The sequence below is a fragment of the Leucoraja erinacea genome, chromosome 10 (assembly GCF_028641065.1).
Source record: "Leucoraja erinacea ecotype New England chromosome 10, Leri_hhj_1, whole genome shotgun sequence".
In the NCBI taxonomy this organism is placed as follows: Eukaryota; Metazoa; Chordata; class Chondrichthyes; order Rajiformes; family Rajidae; genus Leucoraja; species Leucoraja erinaceus.
The window spans coordinates 18,505,639-18,523,848 of NC_073386.1; the positions used below are offsets into that span (position 1 = coordinate 18,505,639).

General features: G+C 41.9%; 1 protein-coding gene across 1 annotated transcript in view; it reads left to right on the plus strand.

The window, feature by feature from the left end:
* ptch2 (patched 2) overlaps positions 1 to 18,210 on the plus strand; it is a 114,769-nt gene that overhangs the window by 31,568 nt on the left and 64,991 nt on the right. Inside the window, exons 3-4 of the mRNA XM_055641628.1 lie at positions 14,177 to 14,366; positions 15,383 to 15,452. Of these exons, the coding sequence (XP_055497603.1) occupies positions 14,177 to 14,366; positions 15,383 to 15,452 (260 nt within the window). The remainder of the gene's footprint in view (positions 1 to 14,176; positions 14,367 to 15,382; positions 15,453 to 18,210) is intronic.

Below are 18,210 nucleotides of genomic sequence, written 5' to 3' on the forward strand. Positions count from 1 at the left end.
TGACCCATAAACAGGTGTTTGAGATGGTAGCTCTTAGAGCTGTGTCCCCTTTAAGTCAAAATTAAAGAAAGTGACGATGATAAGAATGAAGCTGAGAATATAAGGTTTATTCTTAAGGGCCGTGTGTGCTTTTTGTCAAGTTACCTCCAGCCCCTTGCAGAGTAGTTACAGCTTTTTGCCCCACAGGCCCAAATCATTGTTTTTGTTTCACATGAGCTTGTGAGTGAGCGCGTTTTTAATTTATGTCAAATGCGCGGTTCAGAAGTGGGCCATTCGGCCCTTCTTGACCGTGCTGATGTTTATGTTCCTTACCCCATTGCCTTCCACCTTAATTCATTACAACGCATCAGATTATGTTACTTACCTGAGAGAATGGCAATTTATAAGAAATCCACAATGAATATGAATTGAGGGCCATGAAATGTAACATTGGACCGATTCTGGGAGGAATTCCATTGACTGACAGATCTGGTACTATTTCAGTACTATATCCACCACGGAACGAGAATGGAATCGTACAATACTGCTACGATGTATTCAAGAGAGAGTTAGATATAGCTCTTAGGGCTAACAGAATCAAGGGATATGGGGAGAAAGCAGGAAAACGTTACTGATTTTGGACCATCAGCCATGATCATATTGAATGGAGGTGCTGGCTCAAAGGGCCGAATGGCCTACTCCTGCACCAATTTTCTATGTTTCTATGGAACAAATTTCAGAGATCGAGTACAATGCAAAGATGGAGCATAAAGCTGGTACACACTCAATGGCCTGCTTGCAGCAATTTATGAAAATAGGAACTCAGACATGGCATTAAACCTATTTCAGGGTTTATGACGCATTCTTTGGTATACTCCCCCACATTTGACATTTTAATTGTAGGAATCGCTGATCATAGTCAATGGTGAGATCACTGAGTGTGAATGGCTTCATGCTTCGATGATCCACTGGGACTACTTTGCCTTTGGAAGATCATGTGAAAGGACAGATTTCATAAATTCCACTCATTAAACATCTTTCCCAATTTTCATTTCATTGGAACATTCCAAAAAAATTGTCTTCTTGGGACTGTGTCAACTTGAATCATCCAGTTAGCCCCATACACAACCAAGATTGTGTGCGCTCACCTTATCCATGACCCTTTGGATTTTATACACTTCTATACGTTTATGCCTCAATCTCTTACACTCCACGAGTAAGGTTGTAGCCTACCCAACCTCTTCCTGGCATTGTTCTTGTGAATCTTCTTTGCACTCACCAGTTTAACAAAGTGTTTCCCAAAGCAAGGTTACAAATGCTGTACGCAATAAGTGTAGCTTCACCAACATCTTGTACAACAGCAGTTTAATGTCCAAGCTCCTGCACTCAATGCCCTGGCTTATGAAGGCCAAAGTGCCAGAATGCTTCAACACCTATCACCTAACGCCACTGACGCTGTTTGACATCCCAAAATGCAACATATTGCATTTATCTGAATTGAACAACTTTTGCCATTCCTCGGCCTAATTATATTTGATAACTTTCTTCATTGTCTACAACACTTCCCAAATCATTTATATAAATGACAAATAACAATTGGCCCATCACAAATGCCCATGGCACTAGTCACAAAATTGCTGCTCATAAAACAACTTTTGAACAACACCCTCAGCTTTGTAACATCAAGCCTTTTATCTGTACAGGTGGCTAGTCATCCCTGGATTCCTGGTTTTGTGCAAGAGCTGGCTCTTCTGTTTCAAGTGGGATTTAATAATCAAATTTGAAAGGAGGCAGTAAATGTATTACACTGTTATATTTGGATTAGAATTGGTTGGAACCATTTATGCTTGATATAGAATATCACGGTAACACTGTCACGTTTTGTGAACCATTAGACTTTCCCTCAAAGCCTTGGGATAAAAAATCATGTTGACAATTCCACCCATGCCCAAATTCCTGATTATCCTTCCTCTTAGTAAGGATGCACTGGGGAAAAGAAGGAAAGCAGACAGCTTAATATTTCCCTGAAGACAAGTTGCCCTTCCCTCATAAAGCATTGCTGCATAGTTCCAAACATTCCAAGACCCCTGGAAGCAAGCTGTTTTCTGCATCTTGTACTTGAGGAGTAATGCATGGTTACTTGGAGGAAGGAGCGGCGGACCTCAGTGAAGGGGTAAAAGTGAGCTTTACCTAGCATTTCAAAGATCATCTTAATGTGTATAATAAAATTCTGCTGTGTGCTTTTCCATGTAACACCTCACAAAAATATGAGAGACACGTCTCTCAATGTGCTTAAAATGTTACAAGGTTTTTCCTGATCCTCATTCAGTTACTACGCTGGAAGCTTTCTGCAGGGGTGAAGCTGTTGACAGGCCTAATTGGTCTTCAGTAAAGAATGGAATACATTTTGGTTAACATCAGCATCTGTGTTAAATGTACAAGAAGATTGATTCTTCATGACTGGTGCTTTGATATTAATATTGCACACGTCAGTGGGATTTGTAGGTACATTCCTCTTGGGGTATATTGTTTAGTAGTGTACTGATGAGTGAAAGGAATCTCCATGAAAGTGCAAGATATCCTGCCCTGCATTTACCACACCGATTAACTTCAAATAAATCATCACCACATCCAGGTTTTAAAATCTCAAAATGCAAGCTATTTACTCATGGCAAGTGGAGTTTCTTCATTAATAGTTTCTTCAAGAAACAAAATCCTGATCCAGGCCATCAGAATCGTAATTTTGTGCACCAAGAGCAGTCTCCCCACATTTAGACTTCACCACAACAACATATTAGAAGTCTAATCAGTGTTGTATAAAGTAACACTTTTGTTAAATGTTTTTTTGTTGCTTTTATTTAAATTGAATTGCTGAATGAAAGCTTCAGCTGAGCTAAGATGCAAGGATCTGCCAGTTGGCTATTTTGACCTAGCGTTTATAGAATTCCTGAATCAACCACAACATTTCTTGGCAACGTGAGTATTAGGATTCAGCAGGTGTAGTTTCTTTTCTCTGTTCGCTGCGAAGGCAAGAAAATAGTAAAAAAGAGTATGAGTGCGTGAGCAAAAAAAAATCACAGGTACCAATGTCACCGGGCGGAATGTAAGTTCGGAGATGAATTTCAGGTCACTTATTGAGGAGTGTGCAACGATCAGTTGCTGCAATGATCCCTCACCATGCGGATGTTGAGTATCTAAATATTCATTTCTCAGTTTTCAAATCTCTTTGTGAGATTTCACCTTGTGTTTGAACTTGTTGATGAGAAACAAAAGCAGGGCCGGCACGATGACACAGCGGTAGAGTTGCTGCCTTACAGCGCCAGAGACCCACATGCCATCCTGGCCACAGGTGCTGTCTGTACGGAGTTTGTACGTCCTCCCCATGACTGCGTGAGTTTTCCCCGGGTGTTCCGGTTTCCTCTCACACTCCAAAGATGTACAGGTTTGCATGTTAAATGGCTTCGGTAAAGTTTGTAAATTGTCCCTAATATGTAGGATAGTGCTAGTGTGTGTGGGGAATGCTGGTCTGCTAGGACTCGGTGGGCCTGTTTCCACGCTGTATCTCTAAAGTAAATGAAACAAAACAGATGTACTTCATTTGGCCACACAAGGCTATTGCACCATTCAACAGATCATGGCTGATCTTATTTTGGCTTTGAAGTCATTCTGGTGGTACAGCATGGACTCATTGCCTGGTACGAAGAAATGCAAACACGAAGAAACACTTAAACATCACTTACTGATTACATTGGAACAGAGGAGAACACGTCACATGAGAGATGTTTAAAATTATGAAAGAATAGAGGCAGCACTAAAGAAAAGAGACAATGGAAGAAGTTTGTTCTTGGTCACAAGATGTATATGCATTGTATAAAGACAGCAGAGTGTTATATCCTACTTCAATTCAACTCACTTTAATTTTAAAAGCAGAATGTTATGTAAACCTAGAACTACATTGTGTGACTGGTGCTACCAGCCAGGGTGTTTGTAGACCCTGCCGCCAGTGATTGAAAGCTTTTAACCTGAAAGATAAAGCAATGTAGGATTAAGTGGTGGAGGTTGAGAACTGGCAGCTGGACAAACCTTTTTTAGAAGGAGGGTTGTGATACCTCAGAATAAACTACCAGAGCTCATGACTTGCACCCACTGTGCCTGTACGTCAGAGAAAGATAGATGTGTGGAAGGAAAGCAACGTAAAGACATTACCTTGAATAGAATAGGCTAAGCAAACCGAAGTCTTGGGCCAAACTCTCTGTATATGTGCTATCATTGTCACCAATAAAGATTAATCCTTGATAATTAAGTTTCAGTGTACACAAAATTGTCTTACAAGAGCTGTTAGACATAATTGCAGTGCATTGATGTAGACACACTGGATGATCATTGCATGGGTCTATAACCATTATGTTAAAGCCCACATAACAGAAGCATTTATCAGGTAGGACCGTAGAAGCTATGACATCCAACAGTTGGAGACCTGTATGCCCCTTAGCTAGGATACACTATGGATAATTTCCAATTTGTACCGAAACCAATTAACCTACAAACCTGTACATCTTTGGAGTGTTGGAGGAAACCGGAGCACCCAGAGAAAACCCACGTGGTCATGAGAAGAATGTACAACCTCTGTACAGGCAGCACCCATAGTCAGGATTGAACCCGGGTCTGTAAGGCAGCAAATCTTCCACTGCACCACCATGCTGGCCCTCTGTTTCAGGATCAATTAGTGAATAAAAGTAAGGAACCGTATGCACATTTTTCTGACATGCAGAATTACATTTCAAAACTTGTTGAATGTAATGTACTTGTACAAAGTAAAACTCAGAGCAGTTTAGCTAGAAAACTGTTCTGGGTTTGATGATGAATTAGGACTTGCACAGTCATTGACGTATTTTAAGTGCAGTTTTGTTTTCTTCTGGTATGTTGGGTTTTCTTCTTGGCCTTTCCCTGTGCTGGACTTTTCTAGTTCTATGTTCTAATTGCAAAAGGAACTAGGATTCTAAAACAGAATATTTGTCCTACATTTCCACTGGAGATGCAACAAGAGATGGATCCCCCCCAAGAAATCTTTTAAAAAAAAAGCTAAAGCAACATGAGATCAATCCCCAAATTTGATTCATTTAATCCCGGGAACTATTATGGACAGTAACTCTGTGAATGGACTGGAGAGATTGAATTCTTACCTGTTTTTGGACCACAAGGGCATGGAGAAAGTTTCCTTCTTGATAAAGGACCCTGGAAATAGGAGCCTGGTCCTTCATTTCATTCTGCTATTGAATCAGGTCATGGCTGATCGCCATATCAATTCTGTTTCTTTTCAGGACCTTGTTACTGTTCCTGCAAAGAGATGATTGATTTTGGCATCGTGGGTCCATCCAGTGTTAACCCTAAGCGTTTGTCTGTCTGAAAAGGACCAGGTTTTGAGTTTGAGTCCCATTGTGTGGATCCAATATAAACAAACTACGTACAAATTCATAAAACTAATGTGGCTAGTAAAATGATCACTTGTTATTCGGCCGTCCAGTAGCTCAGCAGGTTTTCTTGTGCACTGATTGATAGGGTGCCAGGTAACATCTGTCAACCTTCTGACTGCAGGGAGGGTGCAGAGCAGAGGCTAAGTGCTTATCCGCAGGAAGGAATGGAAATATTGGCAGGACTAGCCTCCCAGGTCTTCTGCTGTGTACAGTGTGACAGCTGTTCAAAGAACCCAAATGGTAGTGAAGCTATTTAATCAACATTCGTATGTTCAATGGCGAATAAAACAAAGGTTCAGTGAAAAAACAATTAAAATTGTGGTTTCAAAAATTGTTATTTGGGGCGGCACATGTGTCTCAGTGGTAGAGTTGCTGCCTTACAGCACCAGAGACCCGGGTTCGATTCGGACTACCGGTGCTGCCTGTACGGAGATTGTGCGTTCTCCCTGTGACCACGTGGGCTTTCTTGGTTTGCTCCCGCACTCTACAGATTTGTAGGTTAATTAGCTAGTGTGTGTGGGGTAGTGTAGGTGTGTGGGGATTGCTGATCGGCATGGACTCAGAGGGCCAAAGGGCCTGTTTATCTCTAAACTAAACATGAAAGTATTATGATAATCAGTGGTACTGGAGTGAAGTGGAGGTAGATCACAAATCCAACCCAAAAAAAGACCTTGGTGGTGAAGAGGGGGCAACAACAATGTCCCAACCAGCTGGATGAAGAGCTTATTAAAACAAATCTAATAATTCACTTTTGATTTTCCCATTACAAAACATCTTTCTATAGCCTATTTGTCTGCAGATAAAGTGAAGATACTACCTTGTGTATTTGTGTTGGCTTGTTGCTACTGAGGCTCTAGTGCAGCTGTGGCAGCTTTGCTGAGTCCCAAAGAAACCACTCAATGAGAACCTTTGGGACTGTGCTTCCAACATCGACCCCATTGACTTAAAAATAGGCAAAGCAGAAATGGCAAATCAAATCCAAATCTGCTTAAAGTGGTTGACTGGAATGTTTAGTTTTTGTAGTTTAGTTTAGAGGTACAGCGCGGAAACAGGCCCTTCGGCCCAACGATCCGTGCTGACCAGCGATCCCCGCACATTAACACTGTCCTACACCCTTTAGGGACAATTTACAGTTTCACCAAGCCGATTAACCTACAAACCCCGTAGGTCTTTGGAATGTGGGGGGGAAACCGGAGGACCTGGAGAAAACCCACGCAGGTCACGGGGAGAACATGCTTATGCAGTTTAATATAAAGTATTTCAGTAAACAAAGGAATGAGCGAAACCAACAAAATATACAGTAATTGTTCAACAAAGATGATGAATTGGAAGACTGTATTTGTGCTGAGCCGAGGTTTGTCTGACAGACAGCAGTCCACATTAACTTGGAACACACACTTGAGACTGTCATTGAGAACAGTCTCTTTTGTGCAGGGAGTATGAATGAAACAGATTCACACTGGACGGAAACCACCCACATGCATCACCCAAAGTCATTTCAGAACGGTTTACTTTGGGCTTCAAACCCTCAATTACAGTACTGCTTTGAAACTTGCCCAGGTAGCCATTACTCTGTGCACACACCATCTCATTTCCTCAACTAGATCACAACCTTATAATCATTCCAAGACAACCATTTTTCTTGAATCATCTTCAAGTATCCATTATTTCCCACATAATTTACAAAATGCTGCACTTCAAACAGCAAAGCATTCCTCTTTTCCCAGTCCTTCCTGTTACTTGATGTAAGATGCTTCCTAATACTGGCCCCCCACCAAGCTATGGCACCCATTACATAATTTAATACTTACCATCCACTAGAATAGATGGGGCTGCTTTTTTGTTGCTGAATGTAAATTTGCCATTTTCTTGCACTTTTGGATATGTGAGGCATTTTAGTATTCATAATCTCTTTTTTTTCCCAATGAACTTTCAATCTTTCTTGATGTCTGCCTGTACTCTTTATTCCTTGTTGTAGATTAGGGTTGGTGTGTGTTCATTCTGTTATGGTTAATGGATAATTATCGAATAACATTGACAGAGGTCTGCAGTGGAGAATGGATTCTGATGTTTGATGCCAAGGCATTAATGTTGTTATAGATAAGGATTTAAGGAGATGAAGGGAAATTTGTTTTTCAAGGATGTTGTGGCTTTACAGCATGTTGGAACTGGCAGCTTGTTGTCTCGACAAAGATTCATGGCTATCATTCTCAATTGCTTATCTCTCTCCTTATAATTTCATGAGGCGCAGAGTACCTTCCACCCCGCAGTTCACCTGTGTGATACAGCTTATGCAGATGGAGGGGTGCAACATTGACAAGGCCAACTATCATGTTAATTTGTTTGACGAAAGAGTTTGGTTGACCAGGAGGGCTTCTGTTGTGTTGTGTAATAATGCCTCGTAGACAAAAAGAAGGAACCGGACTTGTGTTAATGGCAGCATAAACTAAGCATTGAGAAAATAGCATGTGGTTGCAGGAACAAAGCCAGTCGAAGAAAGAAGCAGTTTCTCGTCCCTCCATGACTTTTTTTTAAACTGGATATTGCCTGGGCATTTGGGTATGACAAGATGGGGTGTCAGCCAATTTTGATGTTTAGATATTCTGGGTGGTCCAGGCGAAAGAACAGGAGATAGCAAATAACTGTAATTTAGTTCACCAATCCTATAATTATAGAGATAGTCCACATTTTGTTTGTTTGCAAAGTAATGAAAAGAACACAATTTGAAAAGGCTTTCCTGGCCAGCGGATCATTTGAAGCATGGTTTAGTTCACAGCCTAAACCATCCAATCCACTAAGTTAAACTAAAAAATGAAATTGAAGCTGAACTGAAGTTTATGCAATGTTGGCAAAGTCACATGTCATTTCTTTTAAGTATAGAATTCGAAGAAATGTGTGGGGTTTTCATAGAGTTCCTGCCATAACCTCTCTGCTGGCCGCATAGTCTTTGAGTGTGGGGGGTACATTATCTATAGTGGTGGGATTTGAGATGCGAGCAGCTGGAGGTCAGTTCAACAGCTGGCAACCCACCAGCAATGACTTATGATACCCAAACACTGATAGTGGCCACCCTTTCCAAGTTAAATAAAGATAATTGATCATGAAATTCCTTTTGTAAAATGCAGACTGAAAGCAGGGTTATGGTTTCTTGCTACAGTTTGGGGCGGCACAGTGGTTCAGCGGTAGAGTTGCTGCCTTACAGCGCCAGAGACCCGGGTTCGATCGTGACCACGGGTGCCGTCTGTACGGAGTTTGTATGTTCTCCCCGTGACCTGCATGGGTTTTCTCCGGGTGCTCCGGTTTCCTTCCACACTCCAAAGACGTACAGGTTTGGAGGTGAATTGGCTTCGGTAAAATTGTAAATTGTCCCTAGTGTGTGTAAGATGGTGTTAGTGTGCAGGAATCACTGGTGGACATGGACTCGGTGGGTTGAAGTTTCTGTTTCTGCACTGTATCTCTAAATAAAACTAAAACTAAACTAAACCATACTCTTAGCCATCCATGGGATTTTTTTTTAGGGTGGGGTGGGGGGGGGGGGGGGGGGGGGGGGGGGGGGGGGGGGGGGGGGTTGCAGTGTTGCATGTCCTCTTGAGATGCTGCCTGACCCACCGAGTTACTCCAGCCAATTGCACGAGAATTTCTCAAGAAACAATTACTGTACATCCCGCATTAGTAATAGGGTACCCCCCCATTTATTCCCTGTAACCCACCTGGATGTGCCCCCATTTCTCCCACTATCAAGTCCTCTTTCCTCTTTCCCCTGTCCCTTTCCACCCACGCTCCTTCCTCTGGCTTCGCACTTCGCGCCTCCTCTCTCCTCACGTTACACCTTCTGTCTCCTTTGTCCACCTGTCAAAATCCCCCAACCTGTATCCTCCCATCACTTGTCAGCTCTTTTCCAGTTGTCTCCCCCCCCCCCCCACGCCCAATACATGCAATCAGTCTGAAGAAGGGTCCCAACCTGAAACTTTGCCTATCCATGTCCTCTTGAGATGCTGCCTGACCCACTGAGTTACTCCAGCAATTTGTACTTTGTTGAAGATTCCAGCATCTAAAATTCCTTGTGTCTCCACATACTAATAATCTATATCTAAACCATCATGACATTGCCAAAATACTTCTTACCCTTTTGAAATAACAATGTTTTACGCTGCAGTTCTATATTTTAAGGTTAAATGGCACCAATGTAAAATAGAGAAAAAAGTAACTAAAATACATGGCCGTACTTCCCATCACACAAAGAGCCAAATCAGAGGATGTTGCTGCCAATTAGTCTTCAACTGCACAGTCTTTATGTAAAAACACAAAACAGATTAAACATCCTTTGCATAATACTTTAAATAAAATTCACTGTTGACTTTATTTTCATCAAAATGTTTTGTTGTTGTTTGCATGAGAATCCACGATGTATAAATACCAGGTAAATGAGAGTGTGCTGCAGAGGCAACTTGCCTCTCCAAATCACTTTTAATGCAGCACCATGTATGCAGTGTTGGAGGTTTGCGCTGTTGTGAAAATCTAGGTGTGAAAACTGTAGAGATCAGAAGCCCAGTGGGTCCTAACCAAGCTCCATTCTAACCCCCACATGCGCCTATTACATTCCTACCCCATGGGCAGGTTGTAATTACTGCTAACATCTTTAATAGGTGCCCTGATGAAGGGGTCTTAAAAGGGTCAAAGTGTAACACTGCCTCTTCAAGAGTGCAGTGGTCGATTGATGCTTATGTTGACTGGAAATTATCTTAAGACAAACTATGTGCTTTGGCCAGGTTGAAGAGGGAGCAGCAGTTTGTAATTATCACAGAACTTTTATCAAATGAGACCATGTCTTCTTTAACGTGTAGCTTTTCAAATGGTTAATTTTTATCGTGCCTTGTTGTGTTTGGCCTGGTTAATCCCATTTTGGAATTTGAGGATATTTTCTCTTTCTTGTGAGCTTAAAGAGTTTGGCATTAAATCACATTGCTGATTTTAAATAGGAATGGATTTCTTTTATTTTCTTTAAAGTTTCCAATTATTTGCTATTTCTTTTCAGAAATGCAACACGGTTTATCCATTTTCTGCGCCTCTAGTAAAATTAAATTGGGCTTATTTTACATGCAGGTCATTTAATACAGCACACCAGAGGCTTCAATAAAACTGTTTGTGCCCATGGAGTTCTGACTGCTTAGTGTGGCCCGCATTTATTTCTCTCAGCTAAAAAAAAGGAAGATATTTTTAACAAGAATTTGTTTAATTCTGTTTTATTGCATATCTTTTTATTGCCTGCTGTGCCACATAGCTACCCCAAATCAAGTGGTGAAACGACTTGTTCCCAGTGTTGGTCTCTAACTGGCTGCTAAACGGTGCACGACCATTGCCTTTGAGATTGACTCTCCATCCAATATCCCACCCCCACCCCATCCCCCCACTCTACACTGGAGAAAATTCAGTGGTTGAAGTCAAATGGCTCCCCTGTGAGGGAATTGCAAAGGAACACTTGGACTCTTGCCCAAGCTGGCCTTTTCAAAATAACACTCTTTGTGACATTACTTGTCCAGGTTTAAAGCCCCCCCCCCCCCCCCCCCTCCGTCTCCAGTGCAGTGACAGAGTATTGGATCGTTTTAGTTCACAATATAGAATTACCATGCAAAACAAGCATGCATTTGAGTTGTGCTGGCAGAAAAATACAGAATATAGCACAATCAAAGCATAAGAGAATATGCAAAAAATATTTGTGCAGAAAATCATCCATTCCTTTCATTGATGTACTCATGAAGTGGAGGTCTTATGCAAGATGTCAGTCGTTTGGTTTTGTGGCACATGGAAAACCCCTATGATGAATCTACAGTTTTATTCTCTACTGCGTAATATCACGAACACTGAAAGCGAGGTGAAGTTTAAACCCCCTGTCCCACTTAGGAAACCTGAACGGAAACCTCTGGGGACTTGCGCCCCACCCAAGGTTTCCGTGTGGTTCCCGGAGGTTTTTGTCAGTCTCCCTACCTGCTTCCACTACCTGCAACCTCCGGCAACCACCTGCAACCTCTGGGAACTGCACAGAAACCTTGGGTGGGGCGCAAAATCTCCAGAGGTTTCCGTTCAGGTTTCCTAAGTGGGACAGGGGCATAAGTTCCTGCATTAGGGCAGCGGTTGAGTTAAAATCTGATAGCAAAGGAAGGTGTCTCTGCAATGTTGCTATTAGTGGAATAAAAGTATAAATCTGTTGATCCTGCAATTCATGCAGGAAGACAGAGGGAGTAAGCAGTAGGGATAAGGCAACATTAACTCTCTGACCTGCTTTTACACACACACACACACTACTGGGAGAGCTAGATCAACAAACACGTGCTCGAAAAATGTTCCTTTAATAATTATACCTTCGGTAATCTACTTTAAAAACGTAAAGACTGCTTTTTATCCCGGAAAAATTGAATGGTGCGGCATAAATGGAAGGTTTTGTTTAGGCTTTGACATAGATGTTCTTTGAGCAGGCCCTACCACCCCCTAGTAGCACAAGTATTAAACTGCCAATCTAAAGAAGCAAGCAGACAGCAGTGTTTGGCTATCCACAGTAAGGGGAGGGAACTCAGCATCTGTCAGGATATTAAAAATAATGCTCCCTGTTTGTGGTCTTGCTCTATGATGCTGGCTTACCTCACATTGGACGTCTGCCAGCCTTTCAATTTGGAATGTGTTGTAGACTAAAGCATGTAGGAAATGGAGCCGTACTGTGGGGAAGTGGGAGCAGGGTTAGTTATCAGGGAATGAAAGTGAGAGGCATGCACCATACAAGCCAGGAAATGTCTTACGCACTCCAGGCCAAGAGAGGCTGTACTGTCTCAGTGTAGATTTTTATGAGTGAAATGACAGCCCAATACTGTAATCAAGGCTTGGACTGTTCTTCTTTTAAAGGCACACTGTGCTTTGTTTCGACTGATAGTCCATTTAGTGTCTTGCATTTGAGGATGTGGTGCACAGCAAAAACATTTAAGGGCATCACCTCAAGTCTCAAAAACAATTTGCTGTTCCTGACAAAGATCGAATACTGTGGGAAGTTACTAGTTCAGGTCTACAAGTGTAGGGCAAGAAAAATATGTATTTTCTTCTTGTGGATCATGTGATACTTATTTTGAATATCCAATCTTCTCTTGCAATCATTTTTCCATCTCGTTTGGCTTTCTCCAATTGATGCAATGAGGCTGACAGTTTGCGATGTACCACGGCATAAATAGTTCTTATGATTATTATTATTATTATTATTGTAGGTATTCAGGTTATTATTTTGCCTATATTAAGGAAATATTCTGGAGGGAAGAGATATAATTTATCATTGATACCAAAGCAACTGTAAAATATACAATTCTGTGTTTGAGATAACGTGACACACCAAATTTTGGTTACATTAAATAAATGTTTTATGCCCAAGAGTAAAGCATGTACAGATAAATGCTTTCCGTGAACTATTTAAATAATGGATCACTTAGGCTTAAGGATTTACCTCCCCCACCCTGAGATGCTTTAGTGTGGACATCTAGACAATATTGCTACAAGCTTTGGGTCAGGCTGCAGGTGTCTTAAGTATAACCAGCCATTCCTTATGATCAGCTCATGGGGATTTTAAATGGAAGTGGTATCACTACAAACATGCGTAATTTGAAGAAGAGCTTATTAACATTATGGAGCAGATATTTGTTCTTTAAGTATCAGAATCTAACTTCCCAAGTCTTGAGATAATTGCACGATAAAATTATTTAATCTAAATGTGCCTTAATTCTAAGCTGACTAGAAGTTTTCAAGTCACTCATCTCAATACAATACAATACAATACAACGTTTATTTGTCACATTGCACAAAAAGTGCAAGTGAAATGATACGTCAGCAGCGATACAATGATAAAGGGCACACACAAAAACACAATAAATTTTTAACATAAACATCCACCACAGCATTCATCACTGTGGTGGAAGGCACACAATTTGGCCAGTCCTCCTCCATTTCCCCCCGTGGTCGGGACCTCAACCCTCCGCAGCCGTTGCTGCGGGCGTCCAGATGGTAAAAGGACAAGGTACAAGGTACATCTCCCATCTTTATGTGGGATTGTCCCATCAGTACCAATTTCTTCCATTGGTTTTTTAGTTTTGTTCAGTTTAGAGATACAGCGTGGGAACAGGCACTATGGCCCACCGACTCCGCGCCGACCAGTAATCCCTGTATACTAGCACTATCCTACACACTAGGGACAATTTATCATTTTTACCGAAGTCAATCAACCTACAAACCTGTACGTTTAGTGTAGGAGGAAACCGGAACACCCGGAGAAAACCCATGTGGTCATGAGGAGAATGTGCAAACTCAGTACAGGCCGCACCCGTCGTCAGGACTGAGCCCGGGTCTCTGCTGCCGTAAGGCAGCAACTCTACCGCTGGGCCAGCCTGCCGCTTATTGCCTATTAGGAATTAATCAAAGATTGGTTTAAAATAATTTGGTTAAAGACACTTAAAGAGAAGACTTCCATTCCAACAGTCCAAGTTCCCAAAAGCGAAGAAGGGTTTTTAATTGAACATGCCACTCTGACCAAAGCAAATATCGCAAGCCAGAGTTGGTTACTGTTGGCGGAACTGATGCTGGAGTGAGTGGATCTCTTGCCGAACAGGTTTCCAAGGTTTATTGTCACAGTAATTACAGGTTAGATTTCCTGTTAATAACGTGGCTTAAATGTTCTTTCCTGTGTTTTCCTTCAGTGGGAAGCCGAGTGAGTCGAGAGTTAATGTACACACGGGAGAAACTGGGCGAGGAGACGATCTTCACAACGCAGATGCTGATTCAAACCTCGAAGAAGGAAGGGGAGAATATCCTTACTCAGGAAGCATTGCTCCAGCACCTGGATGCTGCCCTTGCAGCCAGCAAAGTACAAGTCTTTCTCTATGGAAAGTAAGAAATCTAAGACATTTATCTACTCAAGGTTTGGGCTTCAGACATCAGGGGAAGCACAGTCTCTCAGCTGGGCTCTAGGTCCAGGGTGGTTTAACTGTTTGGAGTTCATTTTAAATATCCCCAAAGCAAACCCCTTTCACACCTGGATAGGACAGGAACCCAGAGCAGCATGTGGAGATCCCACAGCACATGGGCTTTTGGTTAAACGAGTTTGAGTTTTGTTTATTGTCACGTGTACCGAGGTACAGTGAAAAGCTTTTGTGGAGTGCTCACCAGTCATCAGAAAGACAGTACATGATTACAATCGAGCCATTCACAGTGTATAGATACATGAAAAAGGGAATATCGTGAATAACGTTTAGTGCAAGATAAGATTTAGTAACGTTTTGGACACTCGAAATGGAGGTGAGTTTTAGGAGCCTCTTGGCTGCATCAATTAGAAGGTATGTTCATCCTTGCCACCAGCCTCCGATTAGCCTCCTTTTGTTGAATTAAAGTTTTTTCCTAAAGACTAGGAACCTACCTTACCTGCAGTATTAACATTGAAAACATAGCTGAATATTAATTGCTCACGATCTACTCAAGTCCACCTAGATAGCAGACTTAAAATTTGCCTTCCCCAACTTTGATCTATTTGCCTGTTATATGCCAGTGCTGATGATAAAGGTAACATATAACCATCCTGAGATTAGCAGATGGGAAGTGGCCTGGTCTGAGTCTCTTTTGCTTCATCTGATTGATTACATAGAAGAAAGTGATATTCCTCCCACTCAGCCTTTTCGTTTTTGCCTCGCATCAATATCTGGTGACAATAGATAGTGTGTCCTGCTTCCGATATGTTTTGGGGCTGGGCAGTGGGGGAATTATCAACAAAATATTTTAATTCAAACTGTTCACAGCCAGGCATCCAGAGTGGTAAACAAATGTGTATGTGTATGCACTCAGTAATTAGCATTGCTGGCTCCGTCAGTGTACTGTTTAACCAGGTCATTGGCCTTTAACCTTTCTTTCAGGTCCTGGGATTTAAACAAAATCTGTTACAAATCTGGAGTGCCTATCATTGAGAATGGAATGATTGAGCGAGTGAGTAGAGCAAAAATTATACTTTGCTATCTCAGAAATGATTCTTTACTCTCAAGCACCTCTTTTTATTCATAATTCTGAGCTTTTTTTCTCTTGCCTGGTAATTGTCAAAGTCAGTGGCATTCCTTAATGCATTGAATTTCAGTTTTTATGGCTTTCTCAGCTCTGCTCCAAAAATGTGCCCATAGCCTTTGTTACGTCCTAAATCTCTGAATGGATTAAAGCTAGAATAAAAATCCTTTCACTCTGATTTAGTTCAACAGTGTTATTTTAAAGTGACAATTTAGCAATGGAGTGCTAAAGAAAGCAACAAGCCTTCCAGCATACTATCTGCTAGAACAGTATTTAGATTGTGTGGTTATTAAAGTAGAACAAATGAGATTAGATTTACAAAAGTGAGCTGAAGGTAAAAGAGCGAATATGCCAACTGGACTGCTGAAATTATTATCTAAACATGACCAGCATTGATTAGTACGTTACCCTTCCTATATTGTCATCATTTTGTTTGATCCTCCCAATTCCTCCACCACCAGTTGAACTCAGCTGGTCGTCCCAGAGTACTTTGTCCAAAAGGCCTGGGCTCATACGTCAGATCTGACTATTAAAAACAAGCATGATCCTACCTTTCGTATATTCTCACCATTTAATTTTACTCTCCCAGTCCACATTGGTGTTGAACGCAGCTGGCCATCCTTGAGTACTTTGTCCATAAAGCCGTGGACTCATACATCAGATTTGACATTATTTAAAGGGGGGCATGATCACGAGGAATTGCAGAGGAACTCACTCCTCTCATCTTCTGGATGTCCTTGCATACCTGTCCTTCCAGCTGAGGTCACTGGGTAATGAATCAGGACCAAAAACTATGGTTCACCATCATTGTATCAAGCAAGGATGCACAGGTCAAGTAAAGCAGTCGTCCAAACATGCTGATTGGTAAATGTAGGTAAGATCAGGACCTCCGTTAGTTTAGCTGCTCATTAGATCAGTTCACTGAACCATTGGGGAAGCCAACATCGTAACAAAATTAGCCATTAAAATAAACCTCCTTGCTCTAACCTCACCCTCCCTTTTTAACAGGCCTATCCCTTGTGTTCACACCTTAGGCCAGCAATCTCTTGTAAGGAAAAAGGGTTAATTTAATCTGTTGATGGGAGCAATGCAGACTTTAATGCTCCCATGTGGAGATGCTGGCATGATATGACACTATGGTAGAGTGTACAATGGGACTTGCATGTTGCTGTCAGCGTTTCAAAGCCAGCTAGTATGATCAACTTGCAAAGGCAGAAGGCTGACGACAGGCTGTCCTGATTTATGGCTGCTTAATGGTTTTGGAGTTCAATGTGATTTCTGCCAACCTTGCCTCTATATGCTCTGGCGGAAGAGGATGTTTGGCACACACAGTCATTAATTATTTCCTCCGTTTTCTGTTCTTCCTCCTAACCTACTCCCCCCCCCTCCCACTCCTAGGCACACATGTGCAAATCACTAATGAATCTAGTACTGACCACAATGGTAAATGCTGTTTAAAATATAATACCCTATAATTTAAATGAAGCCAAGTGAGAGATTATTGCATTTAGTTCTAACACTCAGTTTCTGGATGAATTCAAAACTCATAAAAGCGCACTGTTAAATAGAGATGTCTCTTTCTCTCAGTGAAGTGCCCTTGTGGCTCAGCACTTCAACTCCCCCTCCCACTCCGTCTCCGACCTCTCTGTTCAGGGTCTCCTCCATGGCCACAGCGAGCAGCACCGGAAATTGGAGGAACAGCACCTCATATTCCGTTTGGGGAGTCTGCATCCTGGGGGCATGAACATCGAATTCTCCTAATTGTCCCCCAAGTGCCCTTACCTGCCTGCTCGCTCTTTGGTTTAATATTCTGATTTACAGTTTAAACTTAAGGGTGATATTTACCATGCCCAAAAATGAATGCTTATTGGAAGTTGAATAGTTACCATTTATTTTGCCACCTAGGTCCTTGTGTTGCAGGGACTGCAAAGTGGTGGTTCCTGATGTAAGGCCCCACTCACATATGGACACGGAATTGATAATTTTAGGAAAGACATTTTCCATCAATAATTTCACCCCATTGCAGTTTGTCCAACCAGTTCTCTTGTTGTGAAACAGGGAAACGGCCTTACTTTTTTTTTTCTAGTAACTTGTGGGTCTACGTTAATGTAAGGAAGCACCTGCCCAGTTGCCCACAGACAGTAGTTTTACTCAGACATGTTACCAGTGGGTAGACACACAATGCTACAGTAACTCAGCGGGACAGGCAGCATCTCTGGTGAGGAGGAATGCATGACTTTTCGGGTCGAGACCCTTCGTCTGAAAAAGGGTCTCGACCCGAAACATCACCCATTCCTTCTCTCCAGAAATGCTGCCTGTCCCGTTGAGTTACTCCAGCATTTTGTGTCTACCTTCGATCTAAACCAGCATGTGCAGTTCTTTCTTAAATTTCTTATTTTCTCAAAATAAGGGGTTGGACAGGCTAAATGCAGGAAGATTGTTCCCGATGTTGGGGAAGTCCGGAACAAGGGGTCACAGTTTAAGGATAAGGGGGGAAGTCTTTTAGGACCGAGATGAGAAAGACATTTTTCACACAGAGAGTGGTGAATCTCTGGAACTCTCTGCCACAGAAGGTAGTTGAGGCCAGTTCATTGGGTATATTTAAGAGGGAGTTAGATGTGGCCCTTGTAGCTCAAGGGATCAGGGGGTATGGAGAGAAGGTAGGTACGGGATACTGAGTTGGATG